The sequence below is a fragment of the Stenella coeruleoalba genome (genome assembly GCF_951394435.1).
Source record: "Stenella coeruleoalba genome assembly, chromosome: 16".
Taxonomy (NCBI): Eukaryota; Metazoa; Chordata; class Mammalia; order Artiodactyla; family Delphinidae; genus Stenella; species Stenella coeruleoalba.
The window spans coordinates 77,707,374-77,732,224 of NC_137162.1; the positions used below are offsets into that span (position 1 = coordinate 77,707,374).

The window sequence follows — 24,851 nt, forward strand, 5'->3', positions numbered from 1 at the left end:
CTCGAACAAATGGACAGATGTCTTTCGTAGCATAAAAATGTTAATTCTCCCCCAAGTTAATATATAAATTTAATGTGAACCCAATAAAAATACATGTAGTTTTTTTCTGGAGCCAGACAAGTTGTCACAGGTTAAGTTCCCTGGGAAGCTGACTCTGAGACAGTGATTAGTGTCCAAGAGGTTAATTAGGGACAACTCCTGGAACCAACAACATAGGGAAGGCAAAGGAAGGGAGGACGTCAGGACTGGGCAAAGGGAGAAGTAAAGCTGTGATGCAGCCTCAGAGAAACCTCAGGTGACCCTTTGGGGGGGTAGTTCTTAAGATGGGATAACCCCCCAGAGCTGTCCCTACTTCAGGGGGATGTCTAGGCCTTTATATCCTTACACCAGTCATTGAATGAAGGGCATTGTAGGAAGGGGTGGTGCCACCTTGGGCAAAGTGGCTCTCTTTGGCTGCAGTGTTTCCAGGGCTGGGGTTGAGCCTTTCCTTCCTGAAGGGTGACCTGAGTAGTGTGTTGCAGCGTCTACCACAACCCATTCCTTAACACTGTGTATTAGTTATCTATTGCTACGTAACAAATTAGCCTAAAATTTAGCAACCTAAGCAAACTGAGAAGGTGGCATTTGAGGAAGACCTAAAGGGAATGAGAAAGCAAGCCATGTGGATATCTGGAGAAAGAACATTCTAGGCAGAGGGAACAGCAAGAGCAAAGGCCCCGAGACCATGGTGTGCCTCATGTATTTGAGGAACAACAGAAGGGGCGGGAAACTAGGGAACCAGCCCACGGAAGGCATTCTCAGCCATTGAATTGGATTTTGAACTGAGCTGATTTTCAGAGGTATCGTATGTGGGGTGCAAAGAGAAGAGTCAAGGATGATGCCATGATTTTGGCCTGAAGAAGTAGAATAATGGAGTTGCTGTTTACTGAGATGGCAAGAATTCCTAGAGGGTAGAGCACGGTTTGGGAGGTGATAATAAGTTTGAGGTGCCTGTGTGTGTCCTGTAGAGATGCCAGGGAGGAGGTGGATTTACAAGCCAGGAGCTCAGGGGAACCTGCAATTCCCAAGCGTGCCAGGCGATCTTAAGCTTCTTTGCCTTTAGACATCCGGATCCCTGTGCCTAGAAATCTCTTCCTCTAGGAAACTTCTAGTCATACCCATTTTACGTGTTACCAAGGAGGCCTTCCTGAGACCCCGCAGGCACAGTTGACCACTCTCTCCTCATGTTGCCAGTCTCTACCTCTTTTGCCTCTTCCTTGTAATGTGCTTATTCTTTACTTCACCTAGCATGTATTTACTGAGGTGTGTATTATGTGTGCTAGGCACTGTGATAAAATAATGAATCAGGCAAAATGCCCATCCTTACAGTCAGGGATGCAGACAATAAATAATATTCAAGTAGTGATAAGTGCTATAAAAGCATGTGAAACAGCGTGTGGGGTGCGTATCGAGCACTACTTGAGAGAGTCTGGTCAGAAAGGTCTCTCTGCTGAGGTGATATTTGAGAGAGCCTTGGAGGAGGTGAGGGGATTGAGCCATAAAAGACCTGGAGGAGCCACCAGCACAGGCACAGAGAACAGCCACCGTAAAGCCCTGAGACAGGAAGGAGCTGATGTGTCTCCAGCAAGGCCATTGTGCCTGGAGGACTTTGGGAGGAGATCGGTCAGACAGGTGGGCAGGAGACCAGGCGATGGAGTGCCTGTGGATTTACTCTAAAGGTGAGAGGAAGCCACGGGATGGTTTTGAGCAGGGATTGGTATGCTCTGAGTTGGTTCAGAGAGATGATTATGGCTACTGTGTAGAGAATAGATGGTGGTAGGAGTAGGGAGACTCGCAGTAGTCGGGGCAGGGGCAGGTGGTGACAGAAGAGGTGGTGAGAAGCGAGTAATGAATTGTTTGCAGGGGATAAAAAAGGGAGGAAAGAAGAATAAAACTTTGATTTTTGGCTTGGGCAACGCATGCGGATGTCCTATTGAATTACTGTCTTGCTGTTAGGTTTAGAATATGAAAATCCAGAGTCTGTAGCGTGGTAAAGTGTCCTGCATGATCTTGTCTATCTCTACCCTCATTCCCTGTCACCCTCCGCCTTCCCCACTAAAAGTCAGCTAAACTAAGTCAGCGCCTTGTCACCTTTCCGCATACACGCTTCCACCAGCTAAAACACTACCTCCTCAGAGACCTGCATCCACCAGCCCCGTTATTTTCCATCACAGAACTCTGGATTTTCCTTTGTAGCACTTGGAACAATTTGTAATTAAATGAACATGCAAATATATAATTCCTGTTCCCTCCAGGAAACTGTAAGTTGCAGGGGAAAAGTGCTTTTTCTGCCTCTTTTTCCCCTAGAGCCTACACAGTGCCTGATGCATAGTGGGTGCTCAGGGCACATTTGTTAAGTGAGTGGGTGCCTGGGAGAACTCAGTCAGTGAGGTGATGGTAAGGGGCTAGGAGACATTAGAGTGTCCCGAAATGCTTTCCAGGCTCTGCAGATGAGCAGTGTGCCTGGACTTTATTCCTTTTTGAAGTGTCAGAGGACTAATAGCAGTCATTTATTTTAAAAAATAAGTATTATACCTGGGATGTCTGAAAAACTTCAGTCATTTTAACTTCTGAGCTATATAGATGCCTCAGGATAGGATGCTTTTCCTTCACCACTGGGTCCCTGGAGCCCAGCACAGTGATACTTAGCAGTTCAGGACTGTGACACACACTGACTAATGCTCATTCATTCTTTCTCTCAAGGTCAACCTGAAGCGGCCGTGTCCTTTCTGGGCAGAAGATGGCCATTGTTCAATAAAAGACTGTCATGTAGAGCCTTGTCCAGAGGTAAAATCAATTTTTTAAAAATGGAGAGAAGAAATGCTTTCTCTTAAGACTTTTAGATAAGCACAAACTGTGCATTTTAGGCTAATGTCAAAGCATTTGGACTTGTCATCAAGTTCATATGGTCTCAGCTCTCTTCTTTTTAACCAGATTACAGAAGATTTATTCTGTACTTGCCACCAGAATGGGTTTGTAGACAGTCTTGTATCCAGTGGTGTTGGTGACTGGTTGTGGAAACATAGTCTGATTCTAAAATGGAGTCCTGTTCTAGGACTGGATCTGCAGTTGGCTCTTATTTCATGCTTCACTGAATCTGCATCTTGTTTCACGGGCAAAGAAAATGCTACTGCACCTTAAGTTTCAAATTTAGAGTGGGAAATAGAGTGCAAAAACTTGGGAAATTCAAGGCTTGGAGTTAGATCTTCCCTTGGTCTTGTTACGTTGGGTGGGGGGAAAAGGGCTGTACTTGTTAGTAAGGGAAAGCTACATTAGACTACATTAGAAGACTACATTAGACTTTGTTTATTGACATCTAGCATAATTAATTATATCCCTCTTCAACAGTAATTAGTTATTTCCATTTTACTTTTTGCTTTTCTCACCTAACCAGTAAAGTCTAGTTTTTTGCCTTTAAAAACAGGAAAAAAACATCTGAACCAATATTGTTTCTAAACGGAAAATTAAAAAAAAAATTATTTACGTTTTCCTTTAAGAATAAAATGTTTTAACTTTTTAGTTTGAAATAATTTGAGACATACAGAAAAGTTGCAAGAATAGTACAAACGATTCCCATATACTTTTTATCCAGATTCCCCAAATGTTAATGTTTATCAAGTTTGTTTTATTATTCCCTCTCTATGTATATATTAATATTATTATTATTTGAACCATTTAGGTATGTAACCAACATGATGATCTTTTACCCCTAAATACTCCAGTGTGTATTTCTTTAGAAACAAGATTATTAACCACAGCATAATTAGCAAAATCAGGAAGTTAACATTTCTGCAATACCAAAGTCTATACTCTGTAGACCTTAAGCACCCATTGCCAGTTGACTTAATAAGGTGTTTTCAGAGCAGCAGCAGCAGCAACAAACCTTCTGATCCAGAATCGTGCCTTGCATTTGGATGTCACATCTCTTTAGTCTTCTTTTAATCTGGAAGAGTCCCTCAGTATTTCTTTGTCTTTCGTTGTCTTGACTTTAATGAACTCCCTCCAGCCCTTCCTTCCTTTTTTCCTCCCTCCCTTCCTTAAAATACACCAGTTATTTTGTAGAATCCCCCTTATTTGGGGTTTTCCTGGTCTTTCCTAATTATTAGATTAAGGTCATGCACTTTGGGCAGGTACACCATAGAAGTGATGTGTCCTTCTCATTGCCATATCAGGAGGCACGTGATGTCGTCTTGATCATGTGGTTATGGTGGTGTTTGCCATATTTCTTCATGGTAAAGTGGGAAAATTTTTTGAGACTATGAACTATGAAAATATCTCATTTTTTATCATATTTTTGCCATCATAAGTTTTAGCATCCATTGATGATTCTTGCCTGAATTAATTATATGATAGTTGTCAAATAGTGATTTTCTGATTCCATTTCTTCTACATTTATTAGTTGGCATTCTACTGCAAGTGAGACCTTTTTCTTTATTTATTGTATGTTTATGTCAATATATATCGTTACCATCATGTTTTTTAATAACAGCTTTATTGAGACATAATTCACATACCATAAAATTCACTCATTCTAAAGTGCACAATTCAGTGAGTTTTAGTATATTACAGAATTGTGCAACCATCACCACTATCTAGTTGTAATGCATTTTCATCACCCCAAAAAAGAAACCCCTGCCCATTAGCAGTCACCCTGTTTCCTACTCCCTCCTCCTGCTGGAAACCACTAATCCACTCTCTGTCTCTACGAATTTGCCTATTATGGACACTTCATGTGAATAAAATCATACAATATATGGTCATTTGTGACTGACTTCTTTTGCTTCTCATAATGTCTTGAAGGTCCATCCATGTTGTAGCATGTATCAGTACTTCATTCTATTGCTGGATAATATTCCATTGTATGGATATACCTCATCTTGTTTATTCATCAGTTGATGGACATTTGGGTTGTTTCTACTTTTTGGCTACTATGAATAATGAATAAATATCCAGGCACAAATATTTGTGTGGACATATGTTTTCAATTCTCAAGTATACTTTGGAGTGAAATTGCTAGATCATATAGTAACTTTAACTCTTGAGGAACTGCCAAACTCTTACCATTGTGCTGTACAATTTTACATTGCCTCTAGCAATGTATGTATGATGGTTCCAGTTTCTCTACATACTTGTCAACACTTACACTGTCTTGTCTTTTATTTTAGCCATGCTTACAAATGGCATCTCATTTTGGTTTTGATTTGCATTTCCCTGATATCAAGCATCTTTTCAGGTGCTTATTGGCCATTTGTATATATTTGTCAGAAAAATGTCTATTCAAATCCTTTGCCCATTTTTAAATTGAGATGCCTTTTTATCGCTCAGTTGTGAGAATTACTCGGTTTTGCACAATATGTGTTTCTAAGGTTTTTTTTGTTTTTTTTGTTTTTTGCGGTACGCGGGCCTCTCACTGTTGTGGCCTCTTCCGTTGCGGAGCGCAGGCTCTGGACGCGCAGGCTCAGCGGCCATGGCTCACGGGCCCAGCCGCTCCGCGGCCTGTGGGATCTTCCCAGACCAGGGCACGAACCCGTGTTCCCTGCATCGGCAGGTGGACTCTCAACTACTGCACCACCAGGGAAGCCCCTCTAAGTTGTTTTTATGTTAAAATAATCAGTTATTTATTGTCTACAGTGGATTATCCTCTGTAGTCTTAAATTTCTAATAAGAATAAATGAAGGTGTTTATTTGCATGTAAATCCCCAACATAAGAAATCTAACATAAGTATTTAAAAATTTCTGTCTGTTCCCTTCCCAGTGTCATTCTCTTTCCTTTCTTTCCAGAGATGAAAACTATCCCTTTATGTTGCTTCTTTCAACTAATGTGAGGATATTTGTATTTCTCTCTCTGGGGAAAATTCAGTAGGCGTTTCATATTGAACCCAAACTTGTCATGATACAGAGTTACAATTTGCATTCTATAATTTGAAGTCTAATTCAATCGTGAGGCTCACTTAATTTTGTAATTTGCAGATTGCTTCATATTGTTAGTGGCAACAACTAGGTTTATTTCATGTTTGATTTTAGTTATTAACTTTACATTTATCATTACTTTTTTAAAAATATTTATTTACTTGGCTGCGTCGGGTCTTAGTTGGGGCATGCAGGCTCAGTAACTGTGGCTTGCAGGCTCTAGAGCGCAGGCTCCGTAGCTGTGGCGCGCAGGCTTAGTGGCCCTTTGGCATGTGGGATCTTAGTTCCCCAACCAGGGATCGAACCGGCATCCCCTGCATTGCAAGGCGGATTCTTAACTATTGGACCACCAGGAAAGTCCCCTATCGTTACTTTTAATAATTCTTTTTTGTGATTTTTATGTTATTCATTACGATCATCTGTGGTGCCTATCCCCATGTTTCTCAAAAGCCTGTATTAAGATTTGCTTAAGTCAGGTTACTGCATTCAGCATCAAACCTTTTAAAAAGCTGCTAGTACTTTGGTTTTAGCATATTATACTTGTTAGAGGACAACAGTAATGAGAGGGCATTTTAATAAGTATTCCATATTTTAAGTTCAGGGTCTGATAACTATAACTGTTACATTTGACTTGAGTTTTATACTTTTCTCTCTTCTGCCTTCTGTTAGTGGTGCTAGAAAACACTGAGATGATAAAATATTGGCAGCAAGTAACGTTTTAACTATATGATATTGGGGGGAAATTTCTTATCATTATTGTTTACATTCTTCAGCCTGACAGAAAAATATTTATTCTGAATATTTGACTAAACTTTATCTATGAAACATGAAAGTTTTAATGGGTAATTTGCAATTAATTTGATAGCCCGTAGATTCAAATGTTGGAAATCAGTTCCCTGGGTTGATCAGAGGATCAACCTGGGATTGCCTCTTTCAGATATGATTTTTGCTCAAGATTGTGTTTGATAAACCAGCTGTAATAATTCATAGATTTATTTAAGCCTGAAACTAATTATTGGTTTTACAGAAAAGAAAGACCTACGTGAAGTTCTTACATTGGTAAACCCTAGATTACCTAGATTGGTAAGCCCTAGGTTAATCATATGAGCCAAGGAAACTTTTTTTTTAATCTTATTGAAGTGTGGTTGATCTACAATGTTGTTAATTTCTGCTGCACAGCAAAGTGACTCAGTTATACGTATATATACTTTTTCATATTCTTTTCCATTTTGTTTATTTTATTTTATTTTCTATTTTTTTTTGCGGTACGCGGGCCTCTCCCTGCTGTGGCCTCTTCCGTTGCGGAGCACAGGCTCCGGATGCACAGGCTCAGCGGCCATGGCTCACGGGCCCAGCCGCTCCGCGGCATGTGGGATCTTCCCGGACCGGGGCACAAACCCGTGTCCCCTGCATCGGCAGGCGGACTCTCAACCACTGCGCCACCAGGGAAGCCCCCATTTTGTTTTTTCACAGGATATTGAATATAGTTCCCTGTGCTGTACAGTAGGATCTTGTTGTTTATCCACCCTACATATAATCGTTTGCATCTGCTAATCCCAAATTCCCAGTCCATCCCTCCCCCACCCCCCTTCCCCTTGGCAACCACAGGTCTGGCAAAGAACTTACTCTTGCTTTCTAGTATTAATTCAAAAGTATGTAAATTTCAGATGTCAACTTAGAGTAGAAATTTAAATTAGGCATAATATATTTCAAATAATTTTTAATTTTTAAAAAGTTTCTGTGGAAAGAAAATTTATGGAAAAAGTGATTTCGCTAGGTTTTTTTTTAAACCTAAAAATTATGTAACCTATTAATTACTGCATTGAGAGTTATTAGAGCTGATTTTGACACTCTTTGTTTCAGTTTTCTATACTGTGATTTACAAGTCTGTAAATTGGGATAGTTGTTTACCTTTCACCTCAGGAGGTAGTATGAAAACAGAATTTGAATGAATGTATATTTTCTCCTCATGGACTAAAATAAAATAGCCTTTGAATTAGAACAGTGGCATTAATAATTCATGAAGAAATCTCAAAAAATAAAAATATCATTTTCTAAATTTTTGTTTTTGTTCTTCTTTTAAGAGTAAAATTCCAGTTGGAATTAAAGCTGGGAGTTCTAATAAGGTGAGTCACTTTTTTTCATTAAATATTTCTGCTTTACATAGTGAAACTTGCCCCTTACTGCTTGTTGTAGTTGCTGAAGAGAACCATGATATGGTTAGTTAGGAATGGACACATATTTGTATGAGAATCCCAAATCCTTAATTTTGTAGCAAGCAGTGAGGTGTAGTGTATTCTTTACAATTAAACTATATAGCTTCTTTTGAAATACTTTAGTTGTGTTTTTAGAACTTCTAGAATAACTATAAAGTACTGTAGTCAGTGTCAGTTTACCTAATCAACAGGCATTTTTCAGGCGTGTATTTTTACTCTTCTGTTTCAGCTGTTTTCAACTATTTCAGTCATATTCAGGATTATATTGTATAAGAGTAAACAATTATCAAGATATTTTGAGCGTAGTACTTTTCAATGGCATTAAAAGGTTATCCTTTTCTTCTTATGGGGTATGTCATAATCTACTTGGCCATTCATATGTTTTTAAATAACAGTGTGTTTCTAGCTTTTCACTATCATACATATGTAATAAAGATCATCCTACCCTCTCTCTCTGCTTCCCTATGCGTCCTCTCTCCATTTTCTTGTGCTCTCTACCTTTGCAGTCTTTGGTTTGCACTCCCTCTTTTATTTATTTTTGTTTCAGATCTACAATATATGTAGATTTTGTTAATTTTAATAGCTGCAAAATATTCAGTTGTATAGATATTTGTATAATTGTGTGAATAGCCATTCCTCTGTTGATGGACATTTCAATTGTTTTCAGGTTTTTGCTATCACAAACAATGACGCACTGGCATCTTTGTCTTTCGTCGAATTGTGCACATATGTAAGAGTTTCTCTAGGTCTATATTTAGAAGTAAGATTGCTGGGCCAAAGGGGATGCCTGTCTCAACATTACAGGAGAGTACCGAATAACTTTCTAAAGTGGTTTTGGTTTTTGTGTTTAAATGTTGCTCTGGATATGGATTCAGCAGTGGGACTGCTGGCTCAAGGGTTTATTCATATTTACAGCTCTACATAAATAGTGTTAAATTACTTTCCCAAGAGGGTCTTCTCAGTTCACATCATCACCAACATACCAATGCAAATTGCTACATTTTTAATGTCTTTGCTTATTTATTAGGTGGAAATTTGTGACACATTTTCATTTGCATTTCATCCATGTGTTAGGGATTCTGATAATAGGATATATCTATATTTAGTATACATCATCATTGACAAACTGACTCTTCTGCCAATGGAACCTGAAATAAAGACAAAGGTAATAATTGATACTAAGCTTACATATTATGAATTTCTTTTCAGTACTTGAAAGTGGCAAACAATACCAAAGAATTAGAAGATTGTGAACAAGCTAGTAAACTGGGAGCAATTAACAGCACATTAAGGTAAATTTCATTTTAGTAGTATTAAGAAAATATTCCCTTGTTTAATTTATTTATGATAGAAATCTTTGGTTTTTCTTGTGATTTTGATTAAACATTAAAGTTTCAACTAATCTTTGAAAGGAAGAAGTTACTCTTTATCCTAAATTTCATGATAGCTTTGCTTCCTCTTAGCTTATTCGTTCTTAATTTCTAAGTCATCAATAATGACTATTAAAAAGGAAAAATTTAGGTGATTTCTCATTTAGCAGGGTTTATGGGTCCATTCTTCCTGATTATTATGGGAAAAGGAACTTGAATCTCTTAGTCTTTTTAAAATAGTAATTCAATCTATATGTTACATTTTGAATGGTAAAGGTTTCTATTAACGTAACTGTTAACGTTTCATAGATTTTTTTTTTCTGTTGACTTTATTTGCTCTAAGTACAAACCTGCTTTTGAAGGCCAACATGAGTAATTTGTAAGTGGTCTCAGATTATGCAGTATAAAATGACTGAGCAGATCTGTAGTTGTGAGTGGAGAAGGGAATATTACAGAAATTCTTTTTAATTTCCCTGTTAAGATTTGTAATTATGTACTATAATTGTTAAAGACAATAAAGTTAGTAGTTTTATGTATCTTATTTATTGATGAAAAATTCTAATATATAAAAGTAGAAAGGATAATATAATAAACACCCATATATCCTCTACTCCAAATGAATAAATGTTAACATTTTCTACCATGTTTATGAGAAAAGAGAAATGCCAAAGATGAATTTGAAATCCCCTATGTTTATTCCCCAATCCTGTTTTCTTCCCTCTTTCCTTAGAGATAACTGAATTTGGTATGTATCCAAGTCCATGTTCTTGTTTTTAATTTATATATATATATATAGTTTGTGTATATGATTTTATTTTTCCTTTATGTAAATGATATAACGTGATAATTAACATTCTGCAACTCTTTTTATACTGCACATTTTGCTTTCTAGATATATCCATGTTAGAATGAGACAAATCTCTTTTTTTTTAGCTGATAAATTGTTTTCATCATATAAATATGCCATATTTTGCTTATCTGTTCCCCTACTGATGGCCATTTAGGTTGTTTCAAATTTTTTACTTCTACAAATTATGCCACCTTGAGCATCCTTGCTAACGTTTTTTGTATATACTGGAAATAAAATTGCTGAACCCTAAGCGTGCCCTCTTGCAGCTGTTCTTCACATAGCCTGGTGGCTTTTCTAAAACACTTGTGTGGCTATGTATGGCCTCCAGCACTGCGAACTTGCTTTTTTCTCCACATCCTTGCCAAAAATTGGTAATGTTTGATAAGTGTGAAATAGTATCTCATTTTTCCTTAATTATATTTTGTTGATTATTAGTGAGTTTGGGCATTGTTTCCTCTTGTTTATTGGGCATTCCGGTTTCTTATTCATTCAACAAACGAATGCCTACAATATGCCAGGTGCTATTCTAGGATTATAGCAGTGTAAGTGGGAAAGAAATTCCAGCGCTCCTGCAGCTTAATCCTAGGCAGAGATGTGCAAGAAACAAGTAAAGTTAGTGCTAAGTAATAAAATGATGATGAGTGCCAGGCAGAAAAATGATGCAGGGAAGAGTGAGAGAGAGGGCTAGGGGTGAAGGTGGTTGCACTGTTTTAAATTGTTGGTCCAAGAAGGCCAGAGTGATAACAGGCAAAGCGCTCATGAAGGCCTGAGTCATAATATGGCTGCCTGGGCATGTAGCGGGTGGGGAACAGTATTCCAGGCATGCATAATGGTTAGTAAAAGGCCCTGAGGCCAAAGCTTGCCTAGACTGCTTGAGGAAGCACAAGGCCAGTGTGGCTGGAGTATAGTGAACAAGGACAAAGGAATGGAAGACAAAATCAAAAGATGCTAGGGATGGGAGGGGGCAGGAGTAAGGTGAGGTGGAGATCTTGTAACATCTTGAAGACGCTTATTATGAATATTGCTTTTAAAACTGAGTGGAATGAAAAGTCACTGGAGGATTTTGAGAGTGTGTTGGGGAGCCAGGTGTTATGTCGTGGAAGCCTGCTTTATGTGGTTATTGTAGTAATCCTTGTAAGACATGATGGTGGTTTAGTTTAGGCTGGGGTGATGGCAGTGGAAATGATGAGAGGTGGTCAGATTCTGGATAGATTTTGGAGGTAGAGCTGAGAGTATTTGCTGAAGGATTGGATGTAGGGTATGAAAACAGAGAGGAGCTAAGAATGATTACAAGATTTGGTTGTAAAAAAAAAAAAGGAGCTGCCATTTATTGAACTGGGGGCACCTACCGGAGGAGCAAGTTTGATGGGAAATTTTAGTTCAACCTTGGACTTGTTAAGTTTGAGCTGCCTGTGAAATGTCCAGCAGGCAGTTGGATATACAAGTCTCAATTTCAGGGGAGGGGTCTGGGCTATAGATAAAATGTGGGAGTCATTCAGTGAATGTGTGATATTTAAAAACCATAAACCTGAGTGAGATTACCAAGGAGAGAATGTAAACAGAGAAGTGATGCAGGGACTGGGCCTTAAGTTATCATAAGATTTTGAGGTAGATTGCCTGTTAATATTCTTTGCTATCTTTTCCTCCATTGGAGAAGGGGTGCATTTTAAAATTATTCTGTAGGCATTCTTCATATAATCTGATAATAATTCTTTGTTGCCTGTATGGGTTGTTAGGGCTTGTCTTTTAACTTTGCTTATGGATTTTTGTTGTTAAACTGAAGTTATTAATTTTTTAAACTTCTAAGTTTAACACACACATAATAAAGTATACAAATCTTAAGTATAAAGGCCAATTTAATTTTACAAAGTGAACCAACTCTATTAGCCACCATCCAGAACAATATACTTGCTACCCAGAAGATCACATTATGTACTTTCCTAGCCATTACCACCTTCCAGAGTTAATCATGATTTTGAGTTATGTTAGTAAAGATTAGTTTTGCCCATTTATATACATGGAATAATATAGTGTGTATTCTTTTGTATCTGGCTTATTTTATGTAACATTATGTTGAATAATATTATGCTGGATGTCTTGGCCATTTCACAAAATATTTAGGTGGATATTTGCTGGTACATGTGGTATGCATTTCTGTGGAGAATATACCTAGGAGTGGAATTAAGAACTGCCAAATGGTTTTCCAAAATGACTGTACCAAAATACATTGCCGCTAGTAGTAGTGTACAGGAGTTCCTCATTCCACAACTTCTCCGACAATCGGAAGTGTAATTTTTAAACAGCTTTATGGAAGTGTAATTGACACACAGTAAACTGCACCTATTCAAAATGTACAATGTGATGTTTTGACATGTGTACGTTCACAAAAATCAGCACAATCAAGATGGTTATGTCTGCACTCCCCAAAGTTTTCTCATGCCCCAGTGTGATCCCTCCATCCCATCCCTTCCTGTCCCTGTTTCCCACTTCAAAGATGACTACTTTAACTCACGGCACTGTCTTGATAGAAAACCCTAGGTTAAGCCCAAGAGATTCTTCTTTAAGTACCGTGGCATCCATCTTCATACTGACTTTTAGAAAAGCTGGACTAGATGACCTCTAAGTTTCCTTATAACTTGTTTATAAACCAACCTGGGCCAGCTCTATTAGCATTAGATTAACATTCCATATCTTTTCTGCTACCATGGCTTTAGGCAAGGGTTAGATGAAACGATCCAGAAAACTTCATCAAATAAGTGTGCTGAAAGTTCCTCTAAGTTAGTCATATTGCTCATAAGAAAATAGGCATTTATATCAAAATTGCTTTGTTCTTTACTATTTTCAGCAGAAGACTTATTTGATTAAACATAACTGTAGTTATCATTTTAGCTCTAACTAGAGCTTAGGCATTCTTGTTTTATGGCATCATATATTTCAACTGAGTCACCTATGATATAAAATTTTCCATTAACTTTTATGAAGTTAGTTATATATTCCCATAGGAGAAAAAAAGTCCCATGGTAAATTGAATTGGAAATTTTTATTGGTAAAGTTGTAGTGCGGCCAGCCTTATATACTTCCTGTAGTCGTTATGCTATGCAGCAGCTTCTCAAATACAAAATAAGTTATTGGCTGTGACAGTACCACATTTATGAATACCTGATATATACTTGGTACATCATTTTTTTTTTTGCTTCATTTTTTTTCCTTTAGGGAATAAAGATGGTATATATGCTACCATCATGTATTTAAGACAGGGAAGGTCTGAATATAGGTTAAAGTGAATATAGGTCAAAGTTTATTTGAATGAGTGTAGTTGTTCCTTTATCAGTCCTCCAGGTCAGAAATCTTGATCATAGGACTTCCCTGGTGGTGCAGTGGTTAAGCATCTGCCTGCCAATGCAGGGGACACGGGTTCGGGCTCTGGTCCGGGAAGATCCCACATGCCGCGGAGCAACTAAGCCCGTGCGCACAACTACTGAGCCTGCGCTCTAGAGCTCGCGAGCCACAACTACTGAGCCCGCAAGGCACAACTACTGAAGCCCACGCACCTAGAGCCTGTGCTCTGCAACAAGAGAAGCCACTGCATTGAGAAGTCCATGCACCACAACGAAGAGTAGCCCCCGCTTGCCGCAACTAGAGAAAGCCCATGCACAGCAATGAAGACCCAATGCAGCCAAAAATAAATAAATAAATGTATTTATTAAAAAAAAGAAATCTTGAACATAGATTTTGTTAAATGTGACATAATGTGTAAAATGAATGATATACTGTGATGAAAGTGACATTGGTGTTACTAGGGAATAGCACATTGGATGGAAGATCCTAGAAATGCATTTTTTAGTATTTTGGGTTGTATAAGTAGAGAAGCAATTTAAATTAAAAGAATTATGAAAGTAAATTTAATTCCTACTTTAGGAAAAAATAATACATAGTTAACTACAATTTCTAAGTCAATTAAAAAGACCAGCCTGAATTTCGTGTTTAACTACGTCTTATATATATTTGTAAATTAGTTTTCTGGTCAAAGTAGTTATCATTGAACTAGGGCTAAAATAGTTTTAATATAGTTAAGAAATATAAATTACTCACAGAAATAAATATGTCTTTCGTATAACTTGTTTTAATCATTCCTTCATGTGACTGCTAACTGAATTTGTAACACCATCTAATTAATAAAGACGTGATCTCAGATTATCTATTTTTAGTACACTAGAATACAGTGTTAAAGTTTTCAACTCCAGATTTAATCCTTTTTCTTTTTTATTCCTCCTTCCCATAGTAATCAAAGCAGAGAAGCTTTCATTGACTGGGCAAGATATGATGATTCACAGGATCACTTTTGTGAACTTGATGGTAATAAAAGAAACTATTGTAATTACATTATTTTAACTTTAACCCTTTTAAGACCCTTAAATCAGTGAAGTTACAGTCAGAGTTATAGCTTAAAGACACAGGATGTTGTATGTGGATCTTATTATTCATAATGGTGTTTATTGAGAACCGATGTTCCAGGCCCTGTGCTAAGTGCCTTAAGTACATTATTTCTTAGCTTTACAACTACCCTAATAGGTGTGTATTATTTTATATCTGGGGAAACTGTCTCAAAAAGACAAAGTAACTTGCCCAAGATCACACAGTAGCAAGAGGCTGAGACAGGATTTAATCCCAGATCTGACTGAATCCCAAACCTGTCTTCTTTCCATTGTGACACCCCACCTCCTATGGACCTCTAATTCAAGCCACTTAGTTATATATAGGTCTGTGACCATGTTATAGAAATGTTCACACTCGAATTAGTTGGAGGTCTCAACAAACTAACATAAAGACACCTTCCAACATCGTGGAGGACTCTAATTTGACTTCCCCACAGCCCTCTTTCCAAGAGTCCCCTGGAATGGAACAAATGGTAGTTCAGTAGTAACTACCACTTCTTTTAACAGAAAATAATTGACGTGACTCAAAATTTTTTATCTATAGGAGAATACTCCCAATAATTGTGTTGAGTAGGCTTAAATCATTCATTTGGCCTCTCTTTACCTTTTACCTTGGTATTGTTATTTTCTGGTGGTAGAAAAGAATTTGGGGTTCAACCATGCATAACTGAAAACAGGCAGCAGAAGTTCTTCTGAATTTTTAAAGCATCTGGCATGGTTTGCTTTCTAAAGACTTGTTTTAAAGATTCTTATGTAGAATTGTGTTTTTAATGCTGTCTGTAATGGCATAAATTACAGGGCGCTTCTACAATAGTATGGTAAATTGAGAAGATGCTGGGAGAGGGAGTGTTATTACCATGTTTTGTATGGTTTCAGCAAGGAAATTGTTAAGAAATCTGAACAAAGTTTTTTTTGATATGATAATGGGCAATTCATAAATACCCCTATTATGATATTTGGAATTGGCAACGGTTTTATCAGAGCAAGCCGTTGTTCCTGGGTAAGCACTCACGTGACTGACTGCTCTCATTTGCTTTTTGGCTGTCAATCTAATTATATTTGAGTGTTTAACACTCATAGTCACTTCTTTCCAACTTCTCATGTATTCTTTTATTAAAATATTCTGGATAGTGCTTATTTAACAGGTTTTCAGATTAAAAAATCATTTCTGTGAGTATATATTTCTCCTTAGGTATTTAGTAAAAAATACTCAATTGTAGAGATTGCTTGCTATGATTAAATTGATGTGTTCTATTATCTGTCATCAGTATAAATAGTGTTAATTAATTTTTCAGTAGTAGCTTCTTAAATCGTAAAAGTGGAAGAGGTGTCCTATAAAAATTTCCATAAAATCGTCCTTTAAAAATTTTAGGATTACATATTAAAATAACTAGTTGTTTTTATATTTTTTAAATTAATTAATTTTTGGCTGCATTGGGTCTTCGTTGCTGCGCGTGGGCTTTCTCTAGTTGTGGCGAGCTGGGGCTACTCTTCGTTATGGTGTGCAGGCTTCTCACTGTGGTGGCTTCTCTTGTTGCGGAGCATGGGCTCTAGGTGCATGGGCTTCAGTAGTTGTGGCACGTGGGCTCAGTAGTTGTGGCTCGTGGGCTCTAGAGCGCAGGCTCAGTAGTTGTGGCGCACGGGCTTAGTTGCTCCGCGGCATGTAGGATCTTCCCGGACCAGGGCTCAAACCCGTGTCCCCTGCACTGGCAGGCGGATTCCTAACCGCTGTGCCACCTGTTCTTATATTTTATGTAATTCTTAAACACGTGAAACCATGCTACTAGTTGTATTACCACGATTCTCCTGGGTAGTAATGTTCATGTGTGTCCCAAAGTTTTTTACCTGCAGTTGAAAAAAAATACTATCAGAGTAGCTTTGGAGTCATTGTTTAGTTATTTCAGTAATCTAAAATCATTAGATTAGGGACTTCCCTGGTGGTCCAGTGGCTAGGACTCTGTGCTCCCAGTGCAGGGGGCCTGGGTTCGATCACTGGTCAGGGAACTAGATCCCGCGTGCCGCAACTAAGACCCGACGCAGCTAAATAAATAAATAAATATTTAAAAATAAAATAAAATCATTGGATTAAAAAAAAAAATCATTGGATTAAAACAAAAAGTCTAAAGAATGTTCACTCCAGTTATTGGAATATAGTCAAACACCCTTGCTCTCTGCTGTTTTGTTTTTGGTTTTATCATTATTTGAAAGGAAAGATGATCCTCATAGATCAAATAATAGGTTTTTAAATAATTCAGCGGTTTAAGGTAAGCCGCTCTCCCTACCTCTATTTTTTTTTTGATATTGTTTTTATGCATGGCTTGCTGCTTCCTTTGCTTCAGGTTTCTGCTCAAATGTCACCTCCTCAGAGAAGCCTGCTGTCATAAAAGAGTAACCACTTTCACTTTCTATCTCTGCACTGCTGCCTGCTCCCAGAGTACTAAGAACTATGTGAGAAACACTATTTAGTTTATCTGTATGTTGTCTGTCTTCATCTAGATTGTGAGCGACTTGAGAGCAAGGACCGTGTCTTTTTCTTCATGACTGTATCCCTAGTGCCTAGAACACTGCCTGGCCATGGTTCATGCCCAGTAAATATTTGCTCAATGAAGTAGTTAGTTCATAAATAACCTGAACAGTGTGATAGATTTTTACTTTTTATTTTTCCCCTTAAAACAGGTTCATTGATACATTAAAAATATTGCTTAAAACACTGGTTTCTAAATCTGGCTGTGTATCAGAATTACTTGGATGCTTTATAAACTATAGATTCTCCTTGACTGAGGAAATTATGTTTTAATAGTGAGTTAGTGGCAGTTTGGGGTAGCGTTGGAGATGGAGGCTTGTAGACCCAATCCTGAGGCTGTAACCTTATATTTTTTGTCTGTCCATAAGCAAAAAGCTTACACGCTAAGTTGTCCTATGCAACCATTACGTATTAAGAGATATATGGGTTAGAAGGTGGGAAGGATGCCTGGCACCATAGAGCATGCAGTGTGGCCTCGTAACTCTAACACTAAATTAGGACAGTGAAAAGAAAATTCAACTGGGGAAAAAAGGTGTACTGGAGGAGGAGGAAAAAATATTGGTTCAAGTTGATGAATTTCCAGAATTAGGTATTTTGATTCAGTAGTAATTCTTTGAATCCTTAGGTATTGGTTAGCATGGTCAAAAAGAAAGAATAGCTTTGGAGCAGGTTTGTAGAGGGAGGAAAAAGAGAAAACTTTTTGAGGGGAGGACTTAATAGGGATCCAAGAGCATTACCTGAACATATGATACAGCTGTACAAGTGGAAAGAAGTTATAGTTTGGGAACAATTTAATTATGATCATGTCACAGGTGGCCCTGGGACTAAGGATGGGTGTGTTTATAGGGAATCTCAGCCTGTGTATGCTTTCTCCCACATATGTTCCTCACTGTGGATGTCATGAAATTCTTGTCAGTATAGGTCAGGGGTTGACAAACTTTTTCTTCTGTAAATGGGCAGACAGTAAATATTTTAGGCTTTGTGAACCATATGGTCTCTCTTACAACTGCTCAACTCTGCCATAATAATGTGAAAGTGGCACATAAGCAAATGAACATGACTTGTGTTCCCATAAAACTTTCTTTACAAAAATACACAGCAGACCAGACTTGGCCTGTGGGCCATAGTTTGCTGATACCTTCTGTAGGTTAACAAAACATCTTTTTCATGATTTGAAAAAGTATTAAATTTTTTAAAACAACTTTTGATTTGGGAACTAAGGGAATGCACACTAAGAACATTAAGAATGTAAGTTTACTTAAGTACTTTAAAAACTGATATAATTGATTTTACTCATGTGACTTTCTACTTCCTTAGAGTATTTTTTTTTTTTTTTTTTTTTTTTTTTTTTTTTTTTTTTTTTTTGCGGTACGCGGGCCTCTCACTGTTGTGGCCTCTCCCGTTGCGGAGCACAGGCTGCGGATGCGCAGGCTCAGCGGCCATGGCTCACGGGCCCAGCCGCTCCGCGGCATGTGGGATCTTCCCAGACCGGGGCACGAACCCGTGGCCCCTGCATCGGCAGGCGGACTCTCAACCACTGCGCCACCAGGGAAGCCCTAGAGTATATTTTAAATCCATATACTTTAATATTTGAATCCAGGGTTTTTTTTTTTCTTTGTTGTTTAATTGGGCGAAGAGGTGATACTAATTCAATCTTCACATTCATAGATGACTGTACGTAAGTGAAGGCTTATGTGTGTGCACATACGTTCTTTATACATGTGTGTATACATGTATATGTCAATGGGTATATATTTATGATATTAATATTTCTAAAGCTTATATACATAACTGAGTCAATTTTGCAAGTGAACTTGAGAACAGCTCAAAGAAATTTGAAATATATAACAGAAATTAGTGAATTGTAAAACTTAAAATTTTACTGTAAAATCCATATTTCGTTAACTAAATGATTTGAATTTTTATTTTTCAATTAAGATTTTTTAAATTATTGTTTTAAGTCCTGATCAATAAATGTCCTTCAACAGTTTCTGTTCATCCATCTGTAAGTTAGCGTTTTCTGTGCTTTAACTTATTTAGTGGAATATCTATATATTAGTGCTGGAAATAGAGCCAGTATTCTTCAAAATCATGTTTTCATTGTCTGTAAGTTAGACACCACTCGTTTAGTAATGATACGTTATGATTATCTTTGTACTCTTTATACATCACAAAAGTATCAGGTGGTTTTTGAAAGGTATGGATCAGGATGCTGCTTTTTTTTCCCTTAAGATTATGGATCATCTCAATCTACGGTCATTGAATGACCAATGAATATTTTTGACTGATAGGTAGTGAAAGCAAGAGGGCCCATATTTTAATGACCATGTTTGTCCCTGTTTCAAGTCAGGTGTCTATATACCATTGATTTAATACCGTGACACCAAAAATTGGGAAGCATATACATAAAATAATACATCCATGCCAACATACATAGCATTTCAGCTTATAGGTGGTATGAGCATAGATGTGTGAAGCATAGTCATTATAATTTTTCTGTAGATCGCAAAGCGTGTGCTTCCCTTTTCTACCCAGAATGTGACCGTTAAGACCATTTTTCTTTATCTTTTGTATCCCCCAGAGATCTCTATCAAAATGTTGTCCAAATAGTGGAGATCTAGTAAATACTAATTTGAGTTTCAACACAGAAAATGGTTATTTAATTTTAAATGTGTTAATAAATTCTTGAAGTTGTGCCTACTCACCAATATGTTAACCAATTAATATGTTAACCAATATATTAACATTGGTAAAAATAAATTTGTAACTTTTTTTTTTACTACAACATTGTGTAACTCTATGAATGATTGAATTTGAATCACAAAGTTACTACACCATTTACTTCCTAAGTCCAAGTAGAAAGTATCAGGGAAATCTTTTCTTTTTTTTTAAGATACAATATGTGCAAACAAAATAAATGTTTCAAGTATGTGTTTAGGTAGATATATACATAGGGGGGCAATCACATAAAATATTAAGAACAGGTTATGATTCTGTTAGGTCTTTTCAGTCCTGCTGCTTAAAACTTAAATGATTAATGCCTCTAATAAGGTAAAGCCTGTTACATTCCGTAAGAGGGCATTGAGTGTCCAAAAGAAAGGGAGCAGTTATATTTCCTCTCTCAAGTTCAAGTTATTTTAAGTCCTGGGTCAAGGACAGTCACAAGTGTGCTAACCACTCTACCATTTAAGTTGGAGATGACTTGAAAGCGTAGCATTTCTCTAACCTTTGGATAGTCCTGTTTGCTTTGTAATGGTAAATTTTAGATAAATAGTGAAATGTGGATGGTTTCATGAATTGTTTCTTGTTTAGATGAGAGATCTCCAGCTGCTCAGTATGTAGACCTTTTGCTGAATCCTGAGCGTTACACTGGCTATAAAGGGCCCTCTGCGTGGAGAGTGTGGAACAGCATCTACGAAGAAAACTGTTTCAAGTAACTGGAGGGGGTAGGGGAAAGAGGAGGATTGACTAGAGGGAGGGTGGAAGAAGGGGAATACTTGTTTCTCTTGGAAAAAATTAATCAAAATGTCAAACCATTTTACGTTTGAGTTTTGTATTTTCTTTTTCAGACCTCGATCTGTTTATCGTCCTTTAAATCCTCTGGCACCCAGCCGAGGTGGGTTTTTGATACATTTTCATGCTTTTAGAAATTGTTTACGAGATACCTTTGTAATTATATGTTGAGAAAATTTTCAACTATTTTATATTTTTGCTTAATTTGAATGATCAAAAGTACAAGATTAGTTCATAGTTAGGTCTCAAGATTTCCACGTTTTATATAATTACTGTCATTTATTGACTGCCTGATATGTGCCAGGCCCTAAACTAGGAGCTATATATAAAATAAATTAGAATATATGGGTAAACCATATATATTAGAGGTTCCTGGGGAACTGGTAAAAATCTGAATGCCCGGGCCCTGTCCCATAACAGTTGTCACAGTCTTTGGAATTCGGACCCAGGCGTTGGTCTTTTTTAAGCTCTCCAGATGATTCCAGTATGCAGCCACTTTCAGAACCAGTGACTCATAGCATGCTTCTCTGACTTCAGTACGCATACAAATCACCTAGGAGCCTTGTTAAATACAGGTTCTGATTCTGTAAGTCGTGGGTGAGACTCCCAGGTGATGCCCAAGTGCTGGTCGATGCACGGCACTCTGATTCAGAAGGATGCAGAGAAGTATCAGAAAGTTGGGTTGCCACTTTGCCACATCAGGCTGTTGAGCACATGAAATGTGGCTAGTGTGAAACTAAATTTTACATTTTACGTCATTTTAGTTCATTTCAGCTTAAAAACTGAAGCAGTATAAAATATTTTTGCCATTGAACAGAACCTGATTGTTTTGGTAGAACTACTTTAACTCTTGCATCACAAAACAAACTGTTGATGTACTGCAGTGCATGTATACCTTTTACTTTTTAAAATGTGGATATTAGAAAACATTACAAATTTTTATTAGAAAAAAATTTTAATTACATATATGGTTGTCGTTATAGTTCTATGGGACAGCATTATCTTACATAGTTGGAGTTTATTCAGTATAAAATTATTAGGTGTATCCTCAATCTATTCTCAAAGAGGACTCAAACCCTGGGAGCAGCCCTGTGATTGAAGTGCCAGTCTAATGCTTTCTTTAGACCAGGATTGATTTAGGAACTTGAATTTCCTGGTCTAGATTCATCTCTTTAGGCATTTCTCAGAACCAGAGTGACTTAGGAAGTTTGATGAATGGACTACTCTCAGATGTGCACTCACAGTATGGCCAGCAGTTTTCCCAAATTCATCCTGAAACTGCTTGGGCAAGATAATCGAAGTGTGAAGAAGGTGTGCATGGCTTCTTATCCTTTGTCTTTTTTACTACTTTTACCTCATAACTTTTCCGTTTTCAACTTAAATGTTTTTATTATACAAGATTTTATAAAAATTGAAACAATGCAAAAGTTACATAAAGTAAAAAGGGAACGCTTCCCCCACCCCTACCTCCACACACTTTTTCTTTTCCGTAGTACAGAGTTTGGAAGGTGTCCTTTCAGACCTTTTCTATGATCACTTACTCTTTTATTTATTTATTTATTTTTTTTGCGGTACGCGGGCCTCTCACTGTTGTGGCATCTCCCATTGCGGAGCACAGGCTCCGGATGCGCAGGCCCAGCGGCCATGGCTCATGGGCCCAGCCGCTCTGCGGCATGTGGGATCTTCCCGGACCGGGGCACGAACCCGTGTCCCCTGCATCGGCAGGCGGACTTCAACCACTGTGCCACCAGGGAAGCCCTCTCTTTTTTTTTTTTTTTTACATCTTTTTTTTTGGCTGTGCTGGGTCATCATTACTGTGCGCGGGCTTTCTCTAGTTGTGGCGAATGGGGGCTACTGTTCGTTGCAATGCACAGGCTTGTCATTGTGGTGGCCTCTCGTTGCGGAGCACGGGCTCTAGGCGTGCAGGCTTCAGTAGTTGTGGCTCGCGGGTTCTAGAGCGCAGGCCCAGTTGTGGTGTACGGGCTTTGTTGCTCCGCGGCATGTGGGATCTTCCCGACCAGGGCTTGAACCCGTGTCCCCTGCACTGGCAGGCAGATTCCTAACCACTGTATCACCAGGGAAGCCCTTTTTTTAAACATCTTTATTGGAGTATAATTGCTTTACAGTGTTGTGTTAGTTTCTGCTGTATAACAGTGAATCAGCTATCTGTATACATATCTCCCCATATCCCCTCCCTCTTGCGTCTCCCTCCCACCCTCCCTATCCCACCCCTTTAGGTGGTCACAAAGCACCGAGCTGATCTCCCTGTGCTATGCTGCTCTTCCCACTAGCTAGCTATTTTACATTTGGCAGTGTATATATGTCCAGGCTACTCTCTCATTTCGTCCCAGCTTACCCTTCTCCCTCCCCGTGGCCTCAAGTCCATTCTCTACGTCTGCATCTTTATTCCTGTCCTGCCCCTAGGACAGGATCAGTTTTTGTTTTTTTTTTATATTCCATATATATGGATCACTTACTCTTAAAGCAGAAAATATAATTGTTCATTTAATAAAAGCATCAAGTCCTAAGAAATACTTCACTTCCATATTATGATAAACTAGAGACATGAGGCTGTAGGAAAGATGAAGAGAGGAAGGAAAGTGCATAGAGAAAAGGATAGAGAGAGGAAAGAGGAGCAGAGAAAAAACAAGTGTAGAAGAGGGAGACAAAAGACTAGGTAAGGGAGAGAGTGGGTCCTGGGTGAAAAGTGGGTACCCCAGGAAGTAATGCAATAGTTCTCACTAATGCTGTTTATATGCTTTCTCCACTGAAACTGCTAATTGTCGATTAACAGCTGTTTAATATTTTTTTTGAATTTTTGAATTTTATTTTTTTACACAGCAGGTTCTTATTAGTCATCCATTTTATACACATCAGTGTATACATGTCAATCCCAATCTCCCAATTCATCACACCACCACCACCACCTGCTGCTGCTTTCCCCCCTTGGTGTCCATACGTTTGTTCTCTACATCTGTGTCTCACTTTCTGCCCTGCAAACTGGTTCATCTGTACCATTTTTCTAGGTTCCACATATATGCGTTAATATACGATACTTGTTTTTTTCTTTCTGACTTACTTCACTCTGTATGACAGTCTCTGGATCCATCCACGTCTCTATAAATGACCCAATTTCATTCCTTTTTATGGCTGAGTAATATTCCATTGTATATATGTACCACATCTTCTTTATCCATTTGTCTGTCGACGGGCATTTAGGTTGCTTCCATGACCTGGCTATTGTAAATAGTGCTGCAATGAACATTGGGGTGCATGTCTCTTTTTGAATTATGGTTTTCTCTGGGTTTAGGCCTAGTAGTGAGATTGCTGGGTAATATGGTAATTCTATTTTTAGGTTTTTGTTTTTGTTTTTGTTTTTTGTGGTATGCGGGCCTCTCACTGTTGTGGCCTCTCCCGTTGCGGAGCACAGGCTCCGGATGCTCAGGCTCAGCGGCCATGGCTCACAGGCCCAGCTGCTCCGTGGCATGTGGGATCTTCCCGGACCGGGGCAGGAACCCATATCCCCTGCATCGGCAGGCGGACTCTCAACCACTGCACCACCAGGGAAGCCCTATTTTTAGGTTTTTAAGGAACCTCCATACTGTTCTCCATAGTGGCTGTATCAATTTACATTCCCACCAACAGTGCAAGAGGGTTCCCTTTTCTCCACACTCTCCAGCATTTGTTGTTTGTAGATTTTCTGATGATGTCCATTCTAACTGGTGTGAGGTGATACCACATTGTAGTTCTGATTTGCATTTTCTAATAATTAGTGATGTTGAGCAGCTTTTCATGTGCTTCTTGGCCATCTGTATATCTTCTTTGGAGAAATGTCTATTTAGGTCTTCTGCCCATTTTTGGATTGGGTTTTTTTTTAATATTGAGCTGCATGAGCTGTTTATATATTTTGGAGATTAATCCTTTGTCCGTTGATTTGTTTGCAAATATTTTCTCCCATTCTGAGGGTTGTCTTTTCGTCTTGTTTATGGTTTC

General features: G+C 38.2%; 1 protein-coding gene across 3 annotated transcripts in view; it reads left to right on the top strand.

Moving 5' to 3' along the window:
- ERO1B (endoplasmic reticulum oxidoreductase 1 beta) overlaps positions 1 to 24,851 on the top strand; it is a 68,416-nt gene that overhangs the window by 16,739 nt on the left and 26,826 nt on the right. For all 3 annotated transcript variants that reach the window (XM_079899816.1, XM_079899817.1, XM_079899818.1), the window contains exons 3-8: positions 2,743 to 2,826; positions 8,034 to 8,075; positions 9,375 to 9,457; positions 14,668 to 14,741; positions 20,658 to 20,778; positions 20,915 to 20,961. In XM_079899816.1, coding sequence (XP_079755942.1) covers positions 2,743 to 2,826; positions 8,034 to 8,075; positions 9,375 to 9,457; positions 14,668 to 14,741; positions 20,658 to 20,778; positions 20,915 to 20,961 — 451 coding nt within the window. The remainder of the gene's footprint in view (positions 1 to 2,742; positions 2,827 to 8,033; positions 8,076 to 9,374; positions 9,458 to 14,667; positions 14,742 to 20,657; positions 20,779 to 20,914; positions 20,962 to 24,851) is intronic.